Source organism: Symphalangus syndactylus, chromosome 13 (genome assembly GCF_028878055.3).
Source record: "Symphalangus syndactylus isolate Jambi chromosome 13, NHGRI_mSymSyn1-v2.1_pri, whole genome shotgun sequence".
NCBI lineage: Eukaryota > Metazoa > Chordata > Mammalia > Primates > Hylobatidae > Symphalangus > Symphalangus syndactylus.
This window is the reverse complement of record NC_072435.2, coordinates 71843857-71863262: the sequence shown is the minus strand read 5'-3', so window position 1 is coordinate 71863262 and position 19406 is coordinate 71843857. Positions and strand designations below refer to the sequence as shown.

General features: G+C 38.4%; 1 protein-coding gene across 8 annotated transcripts in view; it reads left to right on the top strand.

The window, feature by feature from the left end:
* OSBPL8 (oxysterol binding protein like 8) overlaps positions 1–19406 on the top strand; it is a 221872-nt gene that overhangs the window by 57377 nt on the left and 145089 nt on the right. For 7 of the 8 annotated variants that reach the window (XM_055239472.2, XM_055239475.2, XM_055239473.2 and 4 more), the window contains one exon: positions 16864–16972. In XM_055239472.2, coding sequence (XP_055095447.1) covers positions 16931–16972 — 42 coding nt within the window. In that variant the 5' untranslated portion in view covers positions 16864–16930. Of the gene's footprint in view, positions 1–16863; positions 16973–19406 lie in introns of those variants that run through there. The other variant, XM_063615088.1, reaches the window with a different exon arrangement.

The following is a 19406-nucleotide window of genomic DNA, read 5'->3' as shown; positions in this document are numbered from 1 at the left end:
TTATTATGGCAACGCTAGAAAATTAATACAATAGTTAATCTCCAAACAAAGACAATAACAAAGTCATGCTTCCACCCAACGGTACAACTGTCTTGCGTAAAATGTACTAACTTTTTCCCCGAAGAGAATGTAAAGTCCTTGGGTGATGTTCATTTTTCTTGTTATTCTGTAACTGAAATACTATAATGTAGAGTTAACAATACTTAAATGCTATGAAATAAAGTCAGTATATCTTATATGATAAAGCAATAAGAGAGGAAAGAAAACAAAGATATTTGATACACAAACATATTCATAAAACAATAAGGAAGTAATAATCCCAGAAATTACAATTTTTGTCTCTGTAACTGATCACGTAATTTATAACTACCTTCTTCCACTATCCCTTCTGTATTCATTTACCCTCAGCAAGTACCTCAACTGGTCATGGCTTTTGACCTGGTAGGATGACCCAAAGTTTCATTCCTGAAGAGTCTAGGCGATTACTAGTCCTGTCTAGATTGGATTGTTGTGATTTTCTGTTGACTTTAATCACCGAACATGCAGTACTAAAAGATATCCCATCGTAGCTCCTGTATTTCAGACATACTTTCCCATACCTCTATTGTAGAATAGCAGTCCAGTTTCTCCATGGTAATTAGGATCACTCACCTTAGCCAGCCTAGTAACCGCCTGTCTTTGCCTGCTGAGTCAGAGGCATGGGGACCTTCAAGTGTCCAGATGGCAGTCTTAACTTCGAGTTCAGTGGAATCATTGCTTTGTCTCCTGGTGAAGGCATTCCTCTCTTTGGATTAAGACCTCCAGACTGGCAAAGCATAAGGTTATGGGGACAGGATGCAAAAATTTTATTAGTGGATCAATAGGGGTAATAGTCGATGATGTCACTTCTATTCCTCCCTCTCATTCTCAGAGCCATGAACCTTGGCTATAGGAGAAAATGCACTGTATGTTGCATATTGACCCAGAGCATATACAGCCTTCTCACGATCCATGCTGCAGCCTGTATGAATTGCTCCCTAGCTGATGCTATAATTGAGTTTTCAAAATGCCACCCCACTGTTCTGTCAAACCAGTTACTTCATGATGTTGGGGAACATGGTAAGGCCAGTGGATTCCCTGAGCATGGATTCGTTGCTGTACTACATTTGCCGTGAAATGAGTTTCTTCTTCCAAAGCAATGCTGTATGTATTACTATGATGGTAGATGAGGCACTCTAAGTCTATGGATGTTAGTTCGGGCAGAAGCATTGCATGCAGGGAAAAGAAATTTATTCAAGTAGGAACAAAATGCTGCACCTTCCATGATGGAAGCAGCTCAACGTAATCTTACCTGCCACTGGGCAACTAGCTAATGACCCTGCACAGTGGTGCTGTATTCGGGACTTGGTGTTGATCTCTACCGCTGGTCATTTGGGCACTCAGCAGTGGCTCTAGCCAGGTCAGCTTTGGTGAGTGGAAGTCCATATTGCTGAGCCATGCATAACCTCCATCCCTGTCACCATGGCTACTTTGTTCATGAGCCCATTGTGGAATGACAGCAGTGGCTGGAGAAAGAGGCTGACTAGTATCACAGAATGGGCTCTCCTATTTACTTGATCATTAAAATACCTCTCTGCTAAGATCACCTGTTGGTGAGCATTCACATGGGACACAAATATCTTCACTATAAAGGCCCAGATAGTAAATATTTCAGGCTTTGTGGACTACATATTGTCTCTGTCACATTTTCTCCTTTTCTTCTGTCCCCTCTCCCTTCTATTTTCCTTCTTTATAGCCCTTTAAAAACATAAAAACCATTCTTAGATTGTGTGCTATAGTTTGCTGACCCCCGGCTTACATGTTAAAAAATGCAAGATTCATTTAAGTGAAAATTGTATTGGGAAGGAATACACACTTCCAGATAATGAGGGTTGAGGAAGGCACTGAATTTATTTTAATTATAAATTGGGATTTAAATCTAAGAAAACATTAATAAAGCACCCAAAGGTATTATAAAAACACACACTTATGTATATGTGTCTGTGTGTGTGTGTGTAAAGATACACAGTTACTCAATAACTAATTACAAATCACCTAACATTTTATAAGTTTATTAACCAAAGTTACTGTCACAAACTCAGATGCCTACAAGGACCTGGCAGATAAAGGGGCATTTTTGAAGTGGCTAAGTACACAGTAGTAACTGAACTGCTTATATGTCAGTAAATTCAAACATTAGCAGAATGACTTTGCCAAACTTTGTGAGGACTGAGTAAAACATGGTTCCAAACATATATATGGCCCTGGGTAATCAGTTTTTATGATCACCTGTAAAAGCAGAGGCTTGTTTCTAACATCTATACTTTTAAGAAATTCTTTTTTTCTCTTATTCTGGTCGTAAGAAAAAAGAAAAAAAGAAAAAAGAAGGAAAATCTTTAAATCCTTCAGCATGTAGTCCTTGAAGGAAGATTTGTACTTTAAAACTGATGGGCTCCACTCATTCAGGGCAAGAAACTATAAAAGTATTGGGGAAAGTATAAAATGAATATGTTGTAATCCATTATTGTTAAAAATATAATCTTATAGGGAAGATAGGAACATATGCAATTTTAACAAATTTATATAAACACATTTTAAAAACTTAAATAGTATTAAGTGATATATGAACTTTGGAAGTTCAAGAATCAAGAGAATACTTATAGTTAGGGGAAATCAAGGAAGCCTTCGTGAAGAAGGTAATATATGACGTGGACTTCACTGGGTGGGTTGGGTTTGGTTTTGCAAGAGAAATATTCTCTAGAAGGAAGAATGCAGGCAAAGGCATGGAAATATGATGGCATAAGAATAGGATCTATGAAGGCACTGGTATATATGCAGAATAGCAAATAACTCAATTTGGCTGACACAAAGGGTCAGAGAAAGCAAGCAATAACTGAGAAAGGCAAGTATAAGCAAAATGATTGTTACTGTCCAATGCCAAGGCAAGATTTGGACTTAAATCTTTAATAAGAACTGCTGAAGTTTTTGATATTAAGTCGACATGATCACTTCTGTGCATTAGATTAACCTAGGTATAAAACCGATATGTAGGTGTGAAGGCAGGGGCAAAGATAGAGGAAATGAATGCTTGAACACTCTTAAGAAATCTTCCAGGGCAGGTAGAGGATCATTGGAGGGTAGCTTTAAGGCAACTAGAACAGAAAAGGGCCTTATTGAGAGTAAGGGAAACTTGAGCATTATGGGTAATGGAAGGAGTAACAGGACAAATTTTTTTTTTTGAGATGGAGTCTCGCTTTGCCACCCAGGCTGGAGTGCAGTGGCATGATTTCTGCCCGCTGCAACCTCCGCTCCCGGGTCCAAGTGATTCTCCTACTTCAGCCTCCCAAGTAGCTGGGATTACAGTAGGGATTAGCCACCATGCCCGGCTAATTTTTGTATTTTTAGTAGAGACGAGGTTTCAACATTTTGGCCAGGCTGGTCTCAAACTCCTGACCTCAGGTGATCTGCCCACCTCAGCCTCCCAAAGTGCTGGGATTACAGGCATGAGCTACTGTACCTGGCTGACACATTACTGATAGTGAAGTAACGACTTTTACTGGGCTGGGCACTTTGGTTCATGCCTGTAATCTCAGCTCTTTGGGAGGTCGAGGTGGAAGGATCGATTGATCACTTGAGCCTAGGGATTCAAGACCAGCCTGGGCAACATGGCTGTATTAGGGTTCTCTAGAGGGACAGAACTAATAGGATATAGATAGATAGATAGGTAGATAGATAGATAGATGATAGATAGATAGATGATAGATAGATGAGTTTATTAAGTATTAACTTACATGATCACAAGGTCCCACAATAGGCTGTCTGCAGGCTGAGGAGCAAGGATAGCCAGCCTGAGTCTCAAAACTGAAGAACTTGGAGTCCAGTTTTTAAGGGCAGGAAGCATCCAGCACTGGAGAAAGACATAGGCTGGGAGGCTAGGCCAGTCTCCCCTTTCACGTTTTTCTGCCTGCCTTATATTCGATGGCAGATGATTAGATTGTGCCCACCAGATTAAGGGTGGGTCTGCCTTTCCCAGTCCACTGACTGAAATGTTAATCTCCTTTGGCAACACCCTCACAGAAACACCCAGGATCAGTACTTTGCATCCTTCAATCCAATCAAGTTGACACTCAGTGTTAACCATCCCAATGGTGAAACTTCATCTTTATAAAAGACAAAAAACAATAAACCTAGCTGGGCATGGTGGTGTGTGCCTGTAGTCCCAGCTAGTCTGGAGGTTGAGGTGAGATGATCACCTGAGCCTGGGAGGTCAAGGCTGCAGTGAGCTGTGATGGCACCACTGCACTCTATTCTGGGTGACCCTGTCTCAAAAAAAAAAAAAAAAAAAGAAGTGGGGAGGCTTTTATTACCATTAAGTGCCAGAGGGATTAGCTCAAAAGCATAGATAGAAAACTTAGTCACAGAAAGGATGGTAGCTGATAGAGAAGAAATTCAAATGAGAGCTTATAAAATTTCTGTGTTCAAAGCATTTGAACATTTCTTTGTTTTAAAAAGGATTCTTATATAGATACTGTAAATCAGTTGTCAGGACTCAAATACTTACACAACCTGGACAGGTAGCAAAAATAAGTGAAACAGTGAAAGTACTGATGCAAACATGGTGTGAGAGGTGGGTGCTTGCACCTTGTAAAGTGGATGGCTGCTACTCAGCTCTAATCAGTCATTGCTTAAGTGTTGCATCCATAGTTTCAAGACAAACCCTAAATTAATACTGTTATGTACAGTTTTTGATTTTTTAAAATATTGGCTATAAAAAGGACCAGAATCAGGAATCAGAGCCAGTTTCCTGACATTGCGTGACCTCTTCTTTATATACGTAGACAGGGTTTCTCCATGTTGGCCAGGCTGGTCTCGAACTTACGACCTCAGGTGATCCGCCTGCCTGGGCCTCCCAAAGTGCTAGGGTTACAGGTGTGAGCCACCGTGCCCAGCCCAAATACTGATTTTTAAAAAATCATTTGCCTGAGAAATATCTATATGTCATTCATTGACTAACAAACATTTATTGGGCATTTATCACATGCTAGCCACTGAAAATGCATCCATATCCTTAAAATGGAATGATAAGGAAAGTGTTGACACAAAAACACTTGCTTTGTGTTGAAAAGTGTTGAAAGTGTTCAACAAAAACAATCTATATAAATTCATATGTTCCTTAGTTAATATTTTTGATATAAAAATGCCCAATCCTAACACACTACTGCTCGTACAAGTTATGGAGAGAAGTGTTACATAAGAGTCTCTTCTGTTATTAGAGAATCAAAAGAAACTCCTGTCTTAGCTATACTTCTTTTGCCTCATGTTACAAAGGTACAGTAAAAAAGGACCTTACGCACTTAAGCCCTTACATAAGCTGCCTAGGCTTTAAGGGCACCAAAGGTCAGAAAAAAGTTGTTTGGTCAGAAGGATAAAAACAACCACGTAGAGAAGAATTCAGAAGAAGCTAATATTAAAACATACAGGGAACATACTGCTTCAGAAAGTGATAAAGTTAGTAGTGAAACACATGCTGAGCAAGGAAGCTACTTTTAGGGTTTAGGTGTAGGTCTAAGTGAAGTTAAACAAAGGAGAAAAACTGTGAGGGCAAGATTTGGGGTCACCAGGAAAGATTCCTTTATTATGCATACAGATGTGCTATTTACACGTGGTATTAACCTGAAACACTACACCAGGAATCACCAAAGTATGCCCTACTCCTATTTTTGTAAATACAGTTTATCAGGCTCATTTTGTATATTCATTTTTCTATGGTTGCTTTCATGCTACACCATCAGAGCTAAGTAGTTGCAATAGAAATCCTATCATCTGCAAAGTCGAAAGTAAAATCTGTTTGCTGTGTGGCCCTTTACAAAAAAAAAAAAAAAATTTGCTGAACCCTAAGCTATATAGATACACTGCAATATCTATCTCCCTTTAGTTAAAAAAATTTTGATAAAAGTATTTCCTTACTTAGTTCATGTATTGTGGAATATGGGAACACATCACTGAAATGTACATAACTGAGTCTCTTTTATCAGGTACAAACACTTAAGGGTATTACAGCGTCAATATTCATACTGTCTATTAAAAATGAAGGATGGGGCCAGGCGTGGTGGCTCATGTCTGTAATCCCAGCATGTTGGGAGGCTGAAGTGAGAGGATTGAGGCCAGGAGTTCAAGACCAGCCTGAGCAACAGAGTGACACCCCATCTCTACACAAGTTAAAAATACTAGCCAAGGCCTCGCACGGTGGCTCACGCCTGTAATCCCAATACTTTGGGAGGTTGAGGCGGGTGGATCACCTGAGGTCAGGAGTTCAAGACCAGCCTGGCCAACATGGTGAAACCCCATCTCTACTAAAAATACAAAATATTAGCTGGGCGTGGTGGCAGGTTCCTTTAATGCCAGCTACTCGGGAGTCTGAGGCAGGAGAATCACTTGAACCTGGAAAGCGGAGGTTGCAGTGAGCTGAGATTGTGCCATTGCACTCCAGCCTGGGCAACAAGAACGAAACTCTGTCTCAAAAAAAAAAAAAAAACAATGTATTAGCCAGGTCTGGTGGTGCATGTCTGCTGTGGTCTCAGCTATCCAGGAGGCTGGGGTGAGAAGATTGCTTGCACCCAGGTGTTTGAGGTTGTAGTGAGCTGTGATTGTGCCACTGCACTCCAGCCTGGGTGACAGCATAACCAAGACGCTGTCAAAAAAAAAAAAAAATTACACAGCATTTATTCATCAACATGTTAGACAACTCAGGATCACCAGATGCTTGAGGAAAACCAGCAGCACAGAAGGGAAAGGGTCAAGAAGAAGTAACAAATGACTTCAGAGGAAACAGAGAGGATTCCCTGGACAGAAGAGCACCAAACAGCAGAGCACTTAAATTCCCGTGTAGTTAGAAAGATTCAAAAAAAAAAAAAAAAAATACTACAGACATGAAACAAGAACAGACTAATGTGTACTTGGGGAATAAGAATGTGTCATTAAAAAAAGACAGAAGTTAAAAGTCAGTGGATAGGCTAAGGAATAAAATGGGCCAAAGATGGTAAATTGGTAGAATGTGCGTTGGTGATCTGGGAAATAAAGTTGATAAGATACTTCAGGAAGTACACAAAAATAAATGGAATGTTAAATATCACACTGAAATCAAGAAACATAGAGGTCCAACATTTTTCTAATACAAATTTTAGCAAGAAAGAACAGAGACTAGAAAGGAAGAAATAGTTAACAAAAAATCAGAAGAAACTTCCCTGAACTGGAGAAAGATAGGTCTTCAGACCGAAAAGAACTCTTTTAGAGCCAACAGGATTAATCAAGATGAACCTTGCCTAGACAGATCCTTGTGTGATGTCATAACTAAATTCTTGGACATTTTAATGGTGATGGAAGAGTAATATGTAAATCATTCAGTGGTTTTTCTTCTTGTTTAACTGTGTAGAGTAGGTGTCATTGTCCTTTGCCTTTTATGAATGATTTTTCCAAGGTCTGGAGAATAGAGATATAGTATCAGACTTGCATAATATTTTGGTATTCTTGTTTGGTTATAGTTCTGTATTTTAAAATGCCAATCATTTGGCAGCAGCAGACTTCAGTACTATGCAGTTTCCCCCAAACACTTTGGACTAGTCTGAACTACCACAGTACATTGTCCAAATGTGTTATATAGCACGTGTATAGTAATTTATTTGCTAGACCTCTTTTATTGGACTGAATTCCTTTGGGAGGCATTTAGTAAAAATGTGTCAAATGATGCTGCACTATTGTTTACTGACCATGTTCTTCCTAATGTTGCTGAATTTGTATATTTTGTTAATGTCTTTTGCATATAACATACAGCATACAGGAACTGGAAGATAACTGGTTTATAGACAATCCAAGGAAATAGCTAGAATATTGAGGCAGGTAATACTAGTAATGACCTTTTTATTTTAAATTTAATTATTGGACCCAAAATGAAATTAAATATGTTGTTATCTGCTCTGCAGATGTCTTATCAGCCAACAAGTTGGAATAGAGAGAAGGCAGCTCTGTTGAGGCAGGTAACACTGGTAATGACCTTTTTATTTTTAATTTAATTAGTGGACCCTAAGCTTAAGAAGTAGACTCATAAACCTAAGAAGTTCTGAAATCCATCCTTTGGTATCTACTCCCTGGTGGTCTGATTCAGTCTCATGGCTTTAAATGCCATCAATATGTTAACTCCCCAAATTTTATCTCCAGCTCAGATCTCTTTTTTGAGCTGCAAACTCTTACATCCAACTGCCTGCTTAACAGGCCCACACGAATATGGAATAGACATATCAAACTTAATATTCCTAAAACTAAACTTCTAATTTTTGGTTATCCTCTGCCCTGCTTTCCCAAAGAAGATAACCTTACTCCTCTTGCTGTCTTTCCCATCTCATTTAATGATCACCATCCTTCTAGTCATTCGAGCCAAAAGTCTAGGTCATCTTGTATCTTTTCTCATTCTCACTCCATATTCAGTTTTTCAGGAAATCCTGTTGCTTCTACCTGCAAAATTAATGTAGAATTCTGCTTCTTCTCAGTATCTTTATAGCTCTCATTTTCATTCTTGTATCATATTCTCTCTTCTAGATTAATGCAGTAACCTTTTAACTGAATTCCCAGTTTCTCCCCTTCTCTCACTATAATTGTCAATACAGAGAAACTAAAAATCTCAGATCATGTTATTCCTTGCTCAGAACCCTCCAGTGGGTTCTCATATCACTTAGAGTAAAAGGCCTAAGATATGTCATATCCTCCCACCTAGCCAGTGCCCTAGAATGTAGCCATAGGGTAGGGCCTTTTCCTACCAAAACCACTATAAAGTCTGAAAGAGATGATTACTCCATACAATGAACACACCTTAACATAATGCAATAAGAAACATGAAAAAATTATTGCACCAAAGGAATGCAATAATTTTCCAATAATCAACCCTCCCCAAATGGAGATCTATGAATTGCCTGTCAAAGAAAAATCAAAATAATTATTTTAAGGAAGCTTAGTGAACTACAGGAGAACACAGACAACTCAATGAAATCAGAAAAACAATACAAACAAAACTAGAAGTTTAACAGAGAGGTTGGAATAATTAAAAAGAACAGCGCAATAGAGACTGTTAACAGCAGAACTGATCAAGCATAAGAAAGAACTGGTAAACTCAAACACTGGATATTTGGAAATATTTGATCAGAAAAGAAAAAGAATGAAAAGGAGTGAAAAGCCTACAGATTTAGGGACATCATCAAAAGAGCTAACATTTGTAGAATTCAAGGAGAATAGAGAGAGACAGAAAGCTTATTTAAAGATTTAATGTCTGAAAACTTCTCTAATCTTGGAAAAGAGAGAAACACCCAGGCACGGGAATCTCAAAGGTCTCCAACTGGATTCAACCCAAAGAAGACATATCTGATCAAATTGTCAAAAGTCAAAGAGAATTTTAAAAGCAGCAAGATAAAAAATGATTCTCACATGCAAGGGAACTCCTTTAGCCTATCAGTGAATTTCTCAGCAGAAACTTTGCAGGTCTAGAGAGAATGGAATAATGTGTTTATTTAAAGTGCTGAAAGAAAAAAATTGTAAACCAAGAATACTTTATCTGACAAAGCTGTTCTTCAGAAATTAAGGAGGTATGAAGACTTTCCCAGAAAAGAAAAGCAGAGGGAGTTAACCACCACTAAACCTGCCTTACAAAAAAATGAAAGAGAATTCTTCAAACTGAAATGAAAGGATGCTAATTAGTAACATGAAAACATATAAATTATAAAACTCACCAGTAAAACGCTGTCATTGAGGATACTTGTAGAGCTCTTTCTGGTCTGTGAAGCAAATTTTGATGGTCTGGAGCTTTGGTATAAAGCTTATACACACATTATGTTACTGGGGTCCTCTCAACAATCCTGTGAAGTATGTAGAGCACATAATATTCTCTATTTGCAAATGAGAAAACAAAGACTCAGAGAAGATAATGGACTTGCTCACAGCCGTGCTGGTGGAAAATGATAGGGTGGCAGAGTGGAGATTCTACTCCAAATGCACTGTACCAGTGGTTTCCGACTATTTTGACTGCAACTTAGAGGAAGAAGTGCATTTTAAATTTTGACCCAGAATGTACACGTGTGCACATACACACAATGAAATAAAAAAAAAGATTTATCCTATAGCATCAGGGACTGGTTTTGTGGCAGACAGGTTTTGCACTACCAGGAGACCGGTGATGGTTTCAGGATGATTCAAGCTCATTTACAGTTATTGTGTACTCTGTTTAATAATTATACAACTCACCATAATGTAGGAGCCCTGGGCTTGTTTTCCTGCAGCTAGATGGTCCATCTTGAGGGTATGGGAGACAGTTACAGACCATCACGCATTAGATTCTCATAAGGAGCAGATAACCTAGATTCTTCGTGTGCACAGTTCACAATAGTGTTTGTGCTCCTATGAGAATCTGATGCTGCCACTGATCTGACAGGAGGCGGAGCTCATGTGGTAATGCAAATTATGGGGAGTGGCTGTAGATACAGATGAAGCTTCACTCACTCACCTGCCTTTCACTTCCTGCTGTGTGGCCCAGGTCCTAACAGTCCACAGACCCGTATCAGTCTGTGGCCCATGTATTGGGAACACCTGGCCCACAGGACCAAATATGATTTACTTATACTTTGTTTCCTTACCTCTGTGGGGAAACATTTTCTGCTTTTCCCTTCGTTCACATGTGTTCTAGCTACATTGCTTTGTTCCTATTCCTCAAACTTCTGCCTTAGGACCTTGGCACTGGCAGCTTCTTCTTACCTGCAGACTCTTCCCTCAGATATCTGCACAGCTAATTTCCTCCCTACTTCAGATCATTGCTCACATGTCACCTTTTCAATGACACCTACTATGGCCATCCTATTTAAAATTATAACCCTTTTTGATGGGGTTGTTTGTTTTGTTTTTTTCTTGTAAATTTGTTTGAGTTCATTGTAGATTCTGGATATTAGCCCTTTGTCAGATGAGTAGGTTGCAAAAATTTTCTCCCATTCTGTAGGTTGCCTGTTCACTCTGATGGTGGTTTCTTTTGCTGTGCAGAAGCTCTTTAGTTTAATTAGATCCCATTTGTCAATTTTGGCATATTTTGTATGATGAATGCAGAGTATGTGTAAAACACTTTTGCTTTTGCTGAATACCAAAATATAATTGTGCAATACTTGAGCTGCAAGCTGGACTGACAGCAATTTTTCACTATTTTTTACCTAAAAAGAATGACTGACAAACAAGGTATGGTTAATTATACTGAGTTGTTTAGCAAGAATATTTTCAGAAATGAACAAAATGAATCTGCCACTTTAGGAAAATCAACTCATAATATTTGTTGCCATGATAAGCTTTGAGCTTTCTAGGTCCGCAGAATTCTATGAACCCACATTTTCTAAATGAACAATGAACGATATGGGCAAAGGACATGAACAGACACTTCTCAAAAGAAGACATTTATGCAGCCAAAAAACACATGAAGAAATGCTCATCATCACTGGCCATCAGAGAAATGCAAATCAAAACCACAGTGAGATACCATCTCACACCAGTTAGAATGGCCATCATTAAAAAAGCAGGAAACAACAGGTGCTGGAGAGGATGTGGAGAAACAGGAACACTTTTACACTGTTGGTGGGACTATAAACTAGTTCAACCATTGTGGAAGTCAGTGTGGCGATTCCTCAGGGATCTCGAACTAGAAATACCATTTGACCCAGCCATCCCATTACTGGGTATATACCCAAAGGACTATAAATCATGCTGCTATAAAGACACATGCACACGTATGTTTATTGCGGCACTATTCACAATAGCAAAGAGTTGGAACCAACCCAAATGTCCAACAATGATAGACTGGATTAAGAAAATGTGGCACATATACACCATGGAATACTATGCAGCCATAAAAAATGATGAGTTCATGTCCTTTGTAGGGACATGGATGAAACTGGAAAACATCATTCTCAGTAAACTATCGCAAGGACAAAAAACCAAACACTGCATGTTCTCGCTCATAGGTGGGAATTGAACAATGAGAACTCATGGACACAGGAAGGGGAACATCACACTCCGGGGACTGTTGTGGGGTTGGGGGAGGGGGGAGGGACAGCATTAGGAGATATACCTAATGCTAAATGACGAGTTAATGGGTGCAGGAAATCAACATGGCACATGGATACATATGTAACAAACCTGCACATTGTGCACATGTACCCTAAAACCTAAAGTATAATAAAAAAAAATAAAAAAAAAAAAAGTGGTTAATAAAAAAAAAAAAATTGTAACCCTTTAATCCCTGGGTAGTCTTAGCCTGTTTTACTTTTTCCCATAGCACTTACTATCTTCTAATATATAATTTATTAATTTATTATTTTTATTGTTTGTCTTCCCCTTCCAGAATATAAGCTCCATGAGGGCAGGGTTTGTTTGCTTTGCAAATTGATGTATTCAAAGTGGTCAGTATAATACCTAGGAATAGATGGATCCCTAAAATTGAATGGATAGGATGAAAAAAATCAGTAAAATATTTTTTGAAGTAAAAGCTGCTTATGATGTTTTGTTATTTTATTGTTAATATTGCAAATTTTTAGAATATAATAATGCAGTATTCAAATACAAATATCAGTGTGCATCCCATAGACATAATTTTTGTATCATCTGCTGTTTTGGATTCTCATTTATTCACTTAGATAATTGAGTTGACAGTATTAGTTAAGTGCAACAACTGTTAATGAAATGTCTACCATGCATAGCACTGGAAAAACAGATCAGTAAAATAGCCTCTGTCCTTGAAGAGAATTGGCTCATGGGAACAAATAATTACAATATATTATAATACATGTAGTCAAGGAAAGTTTATATAATGTTTCTAAATTGAAAGAGTAGTCTCTTGGGCTACTGTATTGATTATATCAAAGGAACCAAATGCCAACCTTACAGAGTCCAATTAAGTAATGTTTTCACCAGCCATTATATTTCAGTAAGGCCTTTTATACTTGTAGAAATAAGAAAATGTTTTTGAAACTCCAAGAAAATGATTAGAAGTCTACTGATTTTATTGGTTTTGGCTTTGTTATCTGTTTGAAGGAATAATTGTTAGAGAGGTTATTAGAGACCTCTGAATATTTATAGTTACTATGAGAGTTCAGGTTGTAGGTTTTGTTAGTGAAAAAGTCAGTCCTCTCGAACCCTGCCGCTGTTTTATCAACTAAATTTTTGTAGTATTCTAAATCTTTTTTTTTCTTTTTGAAGTAGGGTATTTCCCTGACCCCTTCATGGGACTCATGACAGGGATGCCTCATTTACTCGGCTTGCTACTCTCCACTCCTCATGAGAGGGAGTGCGTGAATGAACAGCGTGGGAACTGGAGTGCATGAGCACTGGAACTGGGTGGCCATTTCAGTGTCATCAGGATCAAACTCCACTCACTTGGACCTGCTGTGTTCCACCCCTTGCAGGAGGGAGTGTGTAGGTGAGCAGGTGCAGGAGCCAGAGCGAGTGCTTTTGGGCTCTGGCAGGAGCGAACTCTGTGCAGGCTCTGTGGCAGCGTCCAGGCGGGGTGCCTGTGACTCCTGAAGCCCCAGAGGGCATATTACAGTGCTCATTTAGCTCTGCTGTCTGTGGATGGCTTAAGTGTTAACAACAATTCAGTGGGACCTCTACCTTTTTGCATGAGACGTCTGCCTTCTGCCAATGAGGGCAAGGGGCCAGTGTGACAACCTTTTGTATCCACACTTGTGGCTCCCAAGCTCTTGTCCAGTGTCCGGGAAAAAAAATGAGGTTACATGAACAAATTGAAAGATGGTAAATGTGGGGGATTTGATTGCCATGAAAGTGGCTCTCAACGAGAAGGGGAGCTGAAAAGGGAATGGGACAGGTAGGTAATCTTTCCCTGAAGCCCAGCCTTCTCCGATCGGATTCTTCTCTGAAGTTATGCCATCAGGCTGTCCCTCTGAAGTCAAGCTGCTTCTCTCCAACGTCCAGCCATAGTCCCCGATGTCCAGCAGCTTCTTCTCTCTTTGGGCTGAGTCTGGGGTTTTTGTAGGCATAGGGTGGGGTTGGGCAGGACAGGGCCATGGGTGTTTTAGGAAAAGGCAACGTTTGAGCGGGAAAACAGGGATATAAGTTCTTATTTTGGTCTGCCGTTTCATGCTTTTCGGCTTGAGGGTGGGGCTTTTGCCAGGGACCCGCCGTTTTCTGCCTAGAATTTCTCTGTCCCCTGTCCCTGTCAATTTCAGCAGTGTTCACAGCATCTTCACCAGGAGTAGATTCTATCTTCAGAAACCACTTTCTTTGTTCATCCATAAGAAGTAAGTCCTCATTCATTCAAGTTTTGTCTTGAGATTGCAGCCATTCAGTTACATCTTCAGACTCCACTTCTAATTCTGGTTCTCTTGCTATCTTCACCACATCAGTAGCGACTGCCTGCACTGAGGTCTCGAAATCCACAAAGTCATCCATAAGGGTTGGAATCAACTTCTTCCAAATTCTTGCGAATGTTGGTATTTTGACCTCCTCCTGTGACTCACAAGTGTACTTAGTGACATTTAGAATGGTGAATCTTTTCCATTAGGTTTTCAAACTTTGCCCAGATCCACCAGAGGAATCACTGTCTCTGGCAGCTTATGGTCTTACTGAATGTGTTTCTTAAATAATAAGACATAGAAGTTAAAATTACTCCTTGATTCATGGGCTGCGGAATAGATGTTGTGTTAGCAGAGATGAAAACAACATTAATCTTTTTGTACATCTCCACCAGAACTTTTGGGTGACCAAGTGCATTGTCAGTGAGTGGTAATATTTTGAAAGGAATATTGTTTCTAAGCAGTAGTCTCAACAGTGAGCTTAAAATTTTAGTAAACCATGCTGTAAGCAGATGTGCTATCATACAGGCTTTGTTGTTTTATTTATAGTGCACAGGCAGAGTAGTTGTAGCATAATTCTTGAAAGGGCCCTAGAATTTTTGGAGTGGTAAATGAACATTGACTTCAACGTCAAGTCACCAGCTGCATTAGCCCCGAACAAGAGAGTCAGTTTGTCCTTTGCAGCTTTGAAGTCTGACATTGACTTCTTTTCTCTAGATATGAAAGTCCTTAATGGCATCTTCTAATAGAAGGCTATTTCATCTATGTTGAAAACCTGTTGTTTAGTGTAGCCATGTTCATCAATGATCTTAGCTAGATCTTTTGGATAACTTACTGCAGTTTCTCCAAGTAGCACTTGCTACTTTACCTTGCATTTTGATGTTATAGAGATGGCTTCTATCCTTAAACCTCATGAACCAACCTCTGCTGGCTTCAGACTTCTCTTCTGCAGCTTTCTCACCTCTCTCAGCCTGTATAGAATTGAAGAGAGTTAGGCCCTTGCCTATATAATTAGCTTGATCTTCTATCCAGACCACTCAAACTTGCTGTATATCAGCAATAAGGCTGTTTTGCTTTCTTATCATTTGTGTGTTCATTGGAATAGGACTTTTAATTTCTTCCAAGAACTTTTACTTTGCATTCACGACATGGCTGTTTGGTGTAAGAGGCCATGCTTCTGGCTTTTGACATGTCTTCCTCACTAAGCTTAATCATTTTTAGCTTTTGATTTAAAGTGAAATATGTGGGTCTTCCTTTTCCTTGAACACTTAGAGGCCTTCGTAGTGTTATTAATTGGACTAATTTCAATATTATTGTGTCTGATGGGATAGAGAAGAGCCAGGAGAAAGAGAAAATGGGAGAATGGCAGATGGGTAGAACAGTCAAAACCGCATACATTTATCAGTTCAGTTACTTGTTTTATATGGCTGCAGTTTGTGGTGCCCCAAAATGATTACAATAGTAATATCAAGGATTATTGATCACAGATTGCTGAACAGATATTTTAATGAAAAGTTTTGAAATATTTGAGAGTTACCAAACTATGACACAGAGACACAAAGTGAGCACATGCTGTTGGAAAAGTGATACCGATAGACTTGCTTGCTGCAAGGTTGTCACCAACCTTTATTTTGTAAAAAAGGCAGTATCTCTTTGTGCAGTAAAGCGAAACACATTAAAACAAGCCATGCCTGTAGGCATACATATTCATGGTAAAAATGGAAATATACAGAAGAACAAAGAGTATCTTATATATGTAATGTTCCATCACTCACATTTCCCACCTCATGTGTTGTGATCGTCTTTCCAGTTTAGTATATATAGATCTACTTCATTTTTTAAAATTGCTGCATGATATTCTATTGTATGTCTGTAATATAATTTAAGGAAGCTTCTAGCCATCAACATTAAAGTTGTTTCTAGTTTTTTTCATCAGATTACTGTGTTGGAATTGTTTATTTATATATTTCTGTGCATTTGTATATCTGTGGGAAAATTTCTAGTCTTGAAATTGCTGGATTAAAACATACATATTTTTAATTGTCCTTCAAAAAATTGTCCTGATTTATATTCTCATAACACCAGTACGTGAGAATATCTGTTTCCCCACATTCTCTCCCATGATGGATTTTAGCATACTTTTTAGTTTTTACCAATGTAATAATGAAAAACAAATTTATTTCATTAGTTGTAAGTAGATTTATGCATCCTTTCAAATTTTAGGCAATCTCATGTTTAACCTTGCTCTTACTATTTTTCTTCACTTGGAATATTTTTTTCTTCTTTCATTTTTCTCTGAACCTTTACCATTCTTCAAGCCCATGTCAAAAATTTTTTTTTTAATTATTGAGTTTCCGAATAACCTCAGACTAAAATGACTTTTCACTCCTAATAAACTCATTGCTTTATTTCTACTTGTCACAGTTTTATACCAGTCTTAATAAATATGATTTTCTTATTTTAGGATTTGCAGATTAATAGGATGGCTGCGCATTAATGGAAAGAGAAGCATAAACCTATCTTCTTTCATTATGGAGGGAGGTTTGGCAGATGGAGAACCTGATCGAACTTCGGTGAGTAGTTCAAATACGACATAGGTTCTATCATCTGTAACTGTGAAGTGTTTGATGTAAGCTCGGGTTTTGTTTTTAAAATATATTAAAAACAAACTTTTAAAAACTATGTTTTAAAACAATGCTTTAACTCCTTGAGAATTACAGATACTTTAAATGATATGAAAATTACAGATAGCTAGCTGGGCATGGTGGCTCACACCTGTAATCCTAGAACTTTGGGAGGCTGAGACGGGTGGATTACCTGAGCTCAGGAGTTCAAGACCAGCCTGGGCAACATGGCGAAACCCTGTCTCTACTAAAAATACAAAAATTAGCCAGGTGTGGTGGCACATGCCTGTAGTCCCAGTTACTTGGGAGGCTGAGGCATGGGAATTGCTTGAACTTGGGAGGTGGAGGTTGCAGTAAGCCAAGATAGCACCTCTGCACTCCAGCCTGGGTGACAAAGTCAGACTCTGTCTCTAAAAAAAAAACAACAAAAATTACAAATAGCTTAAAGCTTGTTGGAGCACACCAGTTTTCTGATATTTCTGCTCCATCCTCCTCCTCTTATTTTACCTATCCTTCCAGCCATATAGTGAAAGACATACTGATAGAATAATTTGTTTTCTCCCAAAACCTGTCTTAAGTGAAATCAAGAGAATGTTAACATTTGAGGAAATTAAATGCCTCCAAATCTCAAATCACATGCAGCTATGAGTAATAGCGGGAATGAAACAGTTAAAATAATTAAGAGCAATTGCCATATATATTCTTTTTATAAAAATATAAAGATTTAATAAACATTTCTGCCCTGTGATCATAATTGAATTATATTCTGAAATTAAACAAGTAGTGGGTAGCAGGAAAAGTATACCTTACCCAATACATTAAAAAAAAAATCACTAGTAGGATGGACTAAATGATGATTTGTCATTTTTTTCTCACTGTACAAAAAGATTTTACTCCAGAATAATTTCATTTTCAATTATCTTATTGCATTTTGAGAGACTCCATTATGTATTGATGTATAGACTCTTAGAAATGTTTCTGTTACCTAAAGTAAAGGTGCCTCCTTCAGTAAGGAGTAGTCAGCTCGTAGCTTTATCATTAGTTAGGTGATAGATTCTTTAACAAATTTACATTGTTGGAATAAGGTAGAGCCCAACTTTTCTGTCTTTTATATTACTATGGAATTGTGAGTCACTTTTAGATTGAGGTGTTTGTAAATTTTAGTTTAGTGAATGTCCTTTGTTCAGGCTCCAGTGTAGGAACAGTCTAATGATTGATAGCAAAATGCAGTTTTGCTGACTTGTATTAACTTGGTCCCAGACTTTCTTGAATTTCTGGTTCAGTCTTGTTTGGGGTTCTTAAATGATCAAAAAAAGTTAAACTTTAAAATAAGTTGTTAGTAGAGAAGAAAATGGGTGTGGAAATAACTTGGCTTATGAAGAAGGCTGTTGTCACATTGATTTAAATGAAAAACGGATGGTAAGTTACTTTATTTTTACTATAATTTCAGAAGAAAAGTTAATATTAAGCCTTGTCTGTACAACTTATGTTTGTTTTATCATAAACTTTACCTTTTTTTTTTATATCTAATGGACTTTCTTAGATTCTTTCAACTCAAATGCTTTTGGTCTTTTAGTGATATTAAAAATATCAGTTGCTGTTTTTAAGTGTATACTTTGTTAGACTGTCCTCATAACAGCTATTAAAGGTAGATATTTGTTTATCCTCACTTTTAGAGGTAGGGAAATAGGCTCAGAGAGGTTAATTATCTTCTCTAAGAGTTCACAGCTTAAGTGATAGAACTGAAATCTGTCTGTCTCTGAGTACTTTACTACTAAGATGTTGACTACATACCTATATTTCTGAATAGAGTGTCTTAAAATTTTGTTGTTACCTTTCAAAGTATGTATCCAAGTAAATGTTATTACATTTTATTACCAGACTCCTTTGGCTAAAGTAATAAAGTTTTAGTCATTTTTGGAGTGCAGTGGCGTGATCTCTGCTCACCGCAACCTCCACCTCCTAGTTCAGGCGATTCTCCTACCTCAGCCTCCTGAGTAGCTGGGATTACAGGCAAGTGCCACCACGCTTGGCTAATTTTTTGTATTTTTAATAGGGACGGGGTTTCTCCATGTTGGTCAGGATGGTCTCAAACTCCCAACTTCAGATGCTCCACCTGCCTCAGCCTTCCAAAGTGCTGACCTACCGTGCCCGGCCTTAGTCACTTAGTCACTATTCCAAATTTTGTTGATATTGAGCAGTTAAAAGTTGTTTAAAAAGTAGTGAGAGGCCGGGCACGGTACGTCACACCTGTAATTCCAGCACTTCGGGAGGCCGAGGCGGGTGGATCACCTGAGGTCAGGAGTTCGAGACCAGCCTGGCCAGCACGATGAAACCCTGTCCCTACTAAAAATACAAAAAAATTAGCCGGATGTGGTGGCAG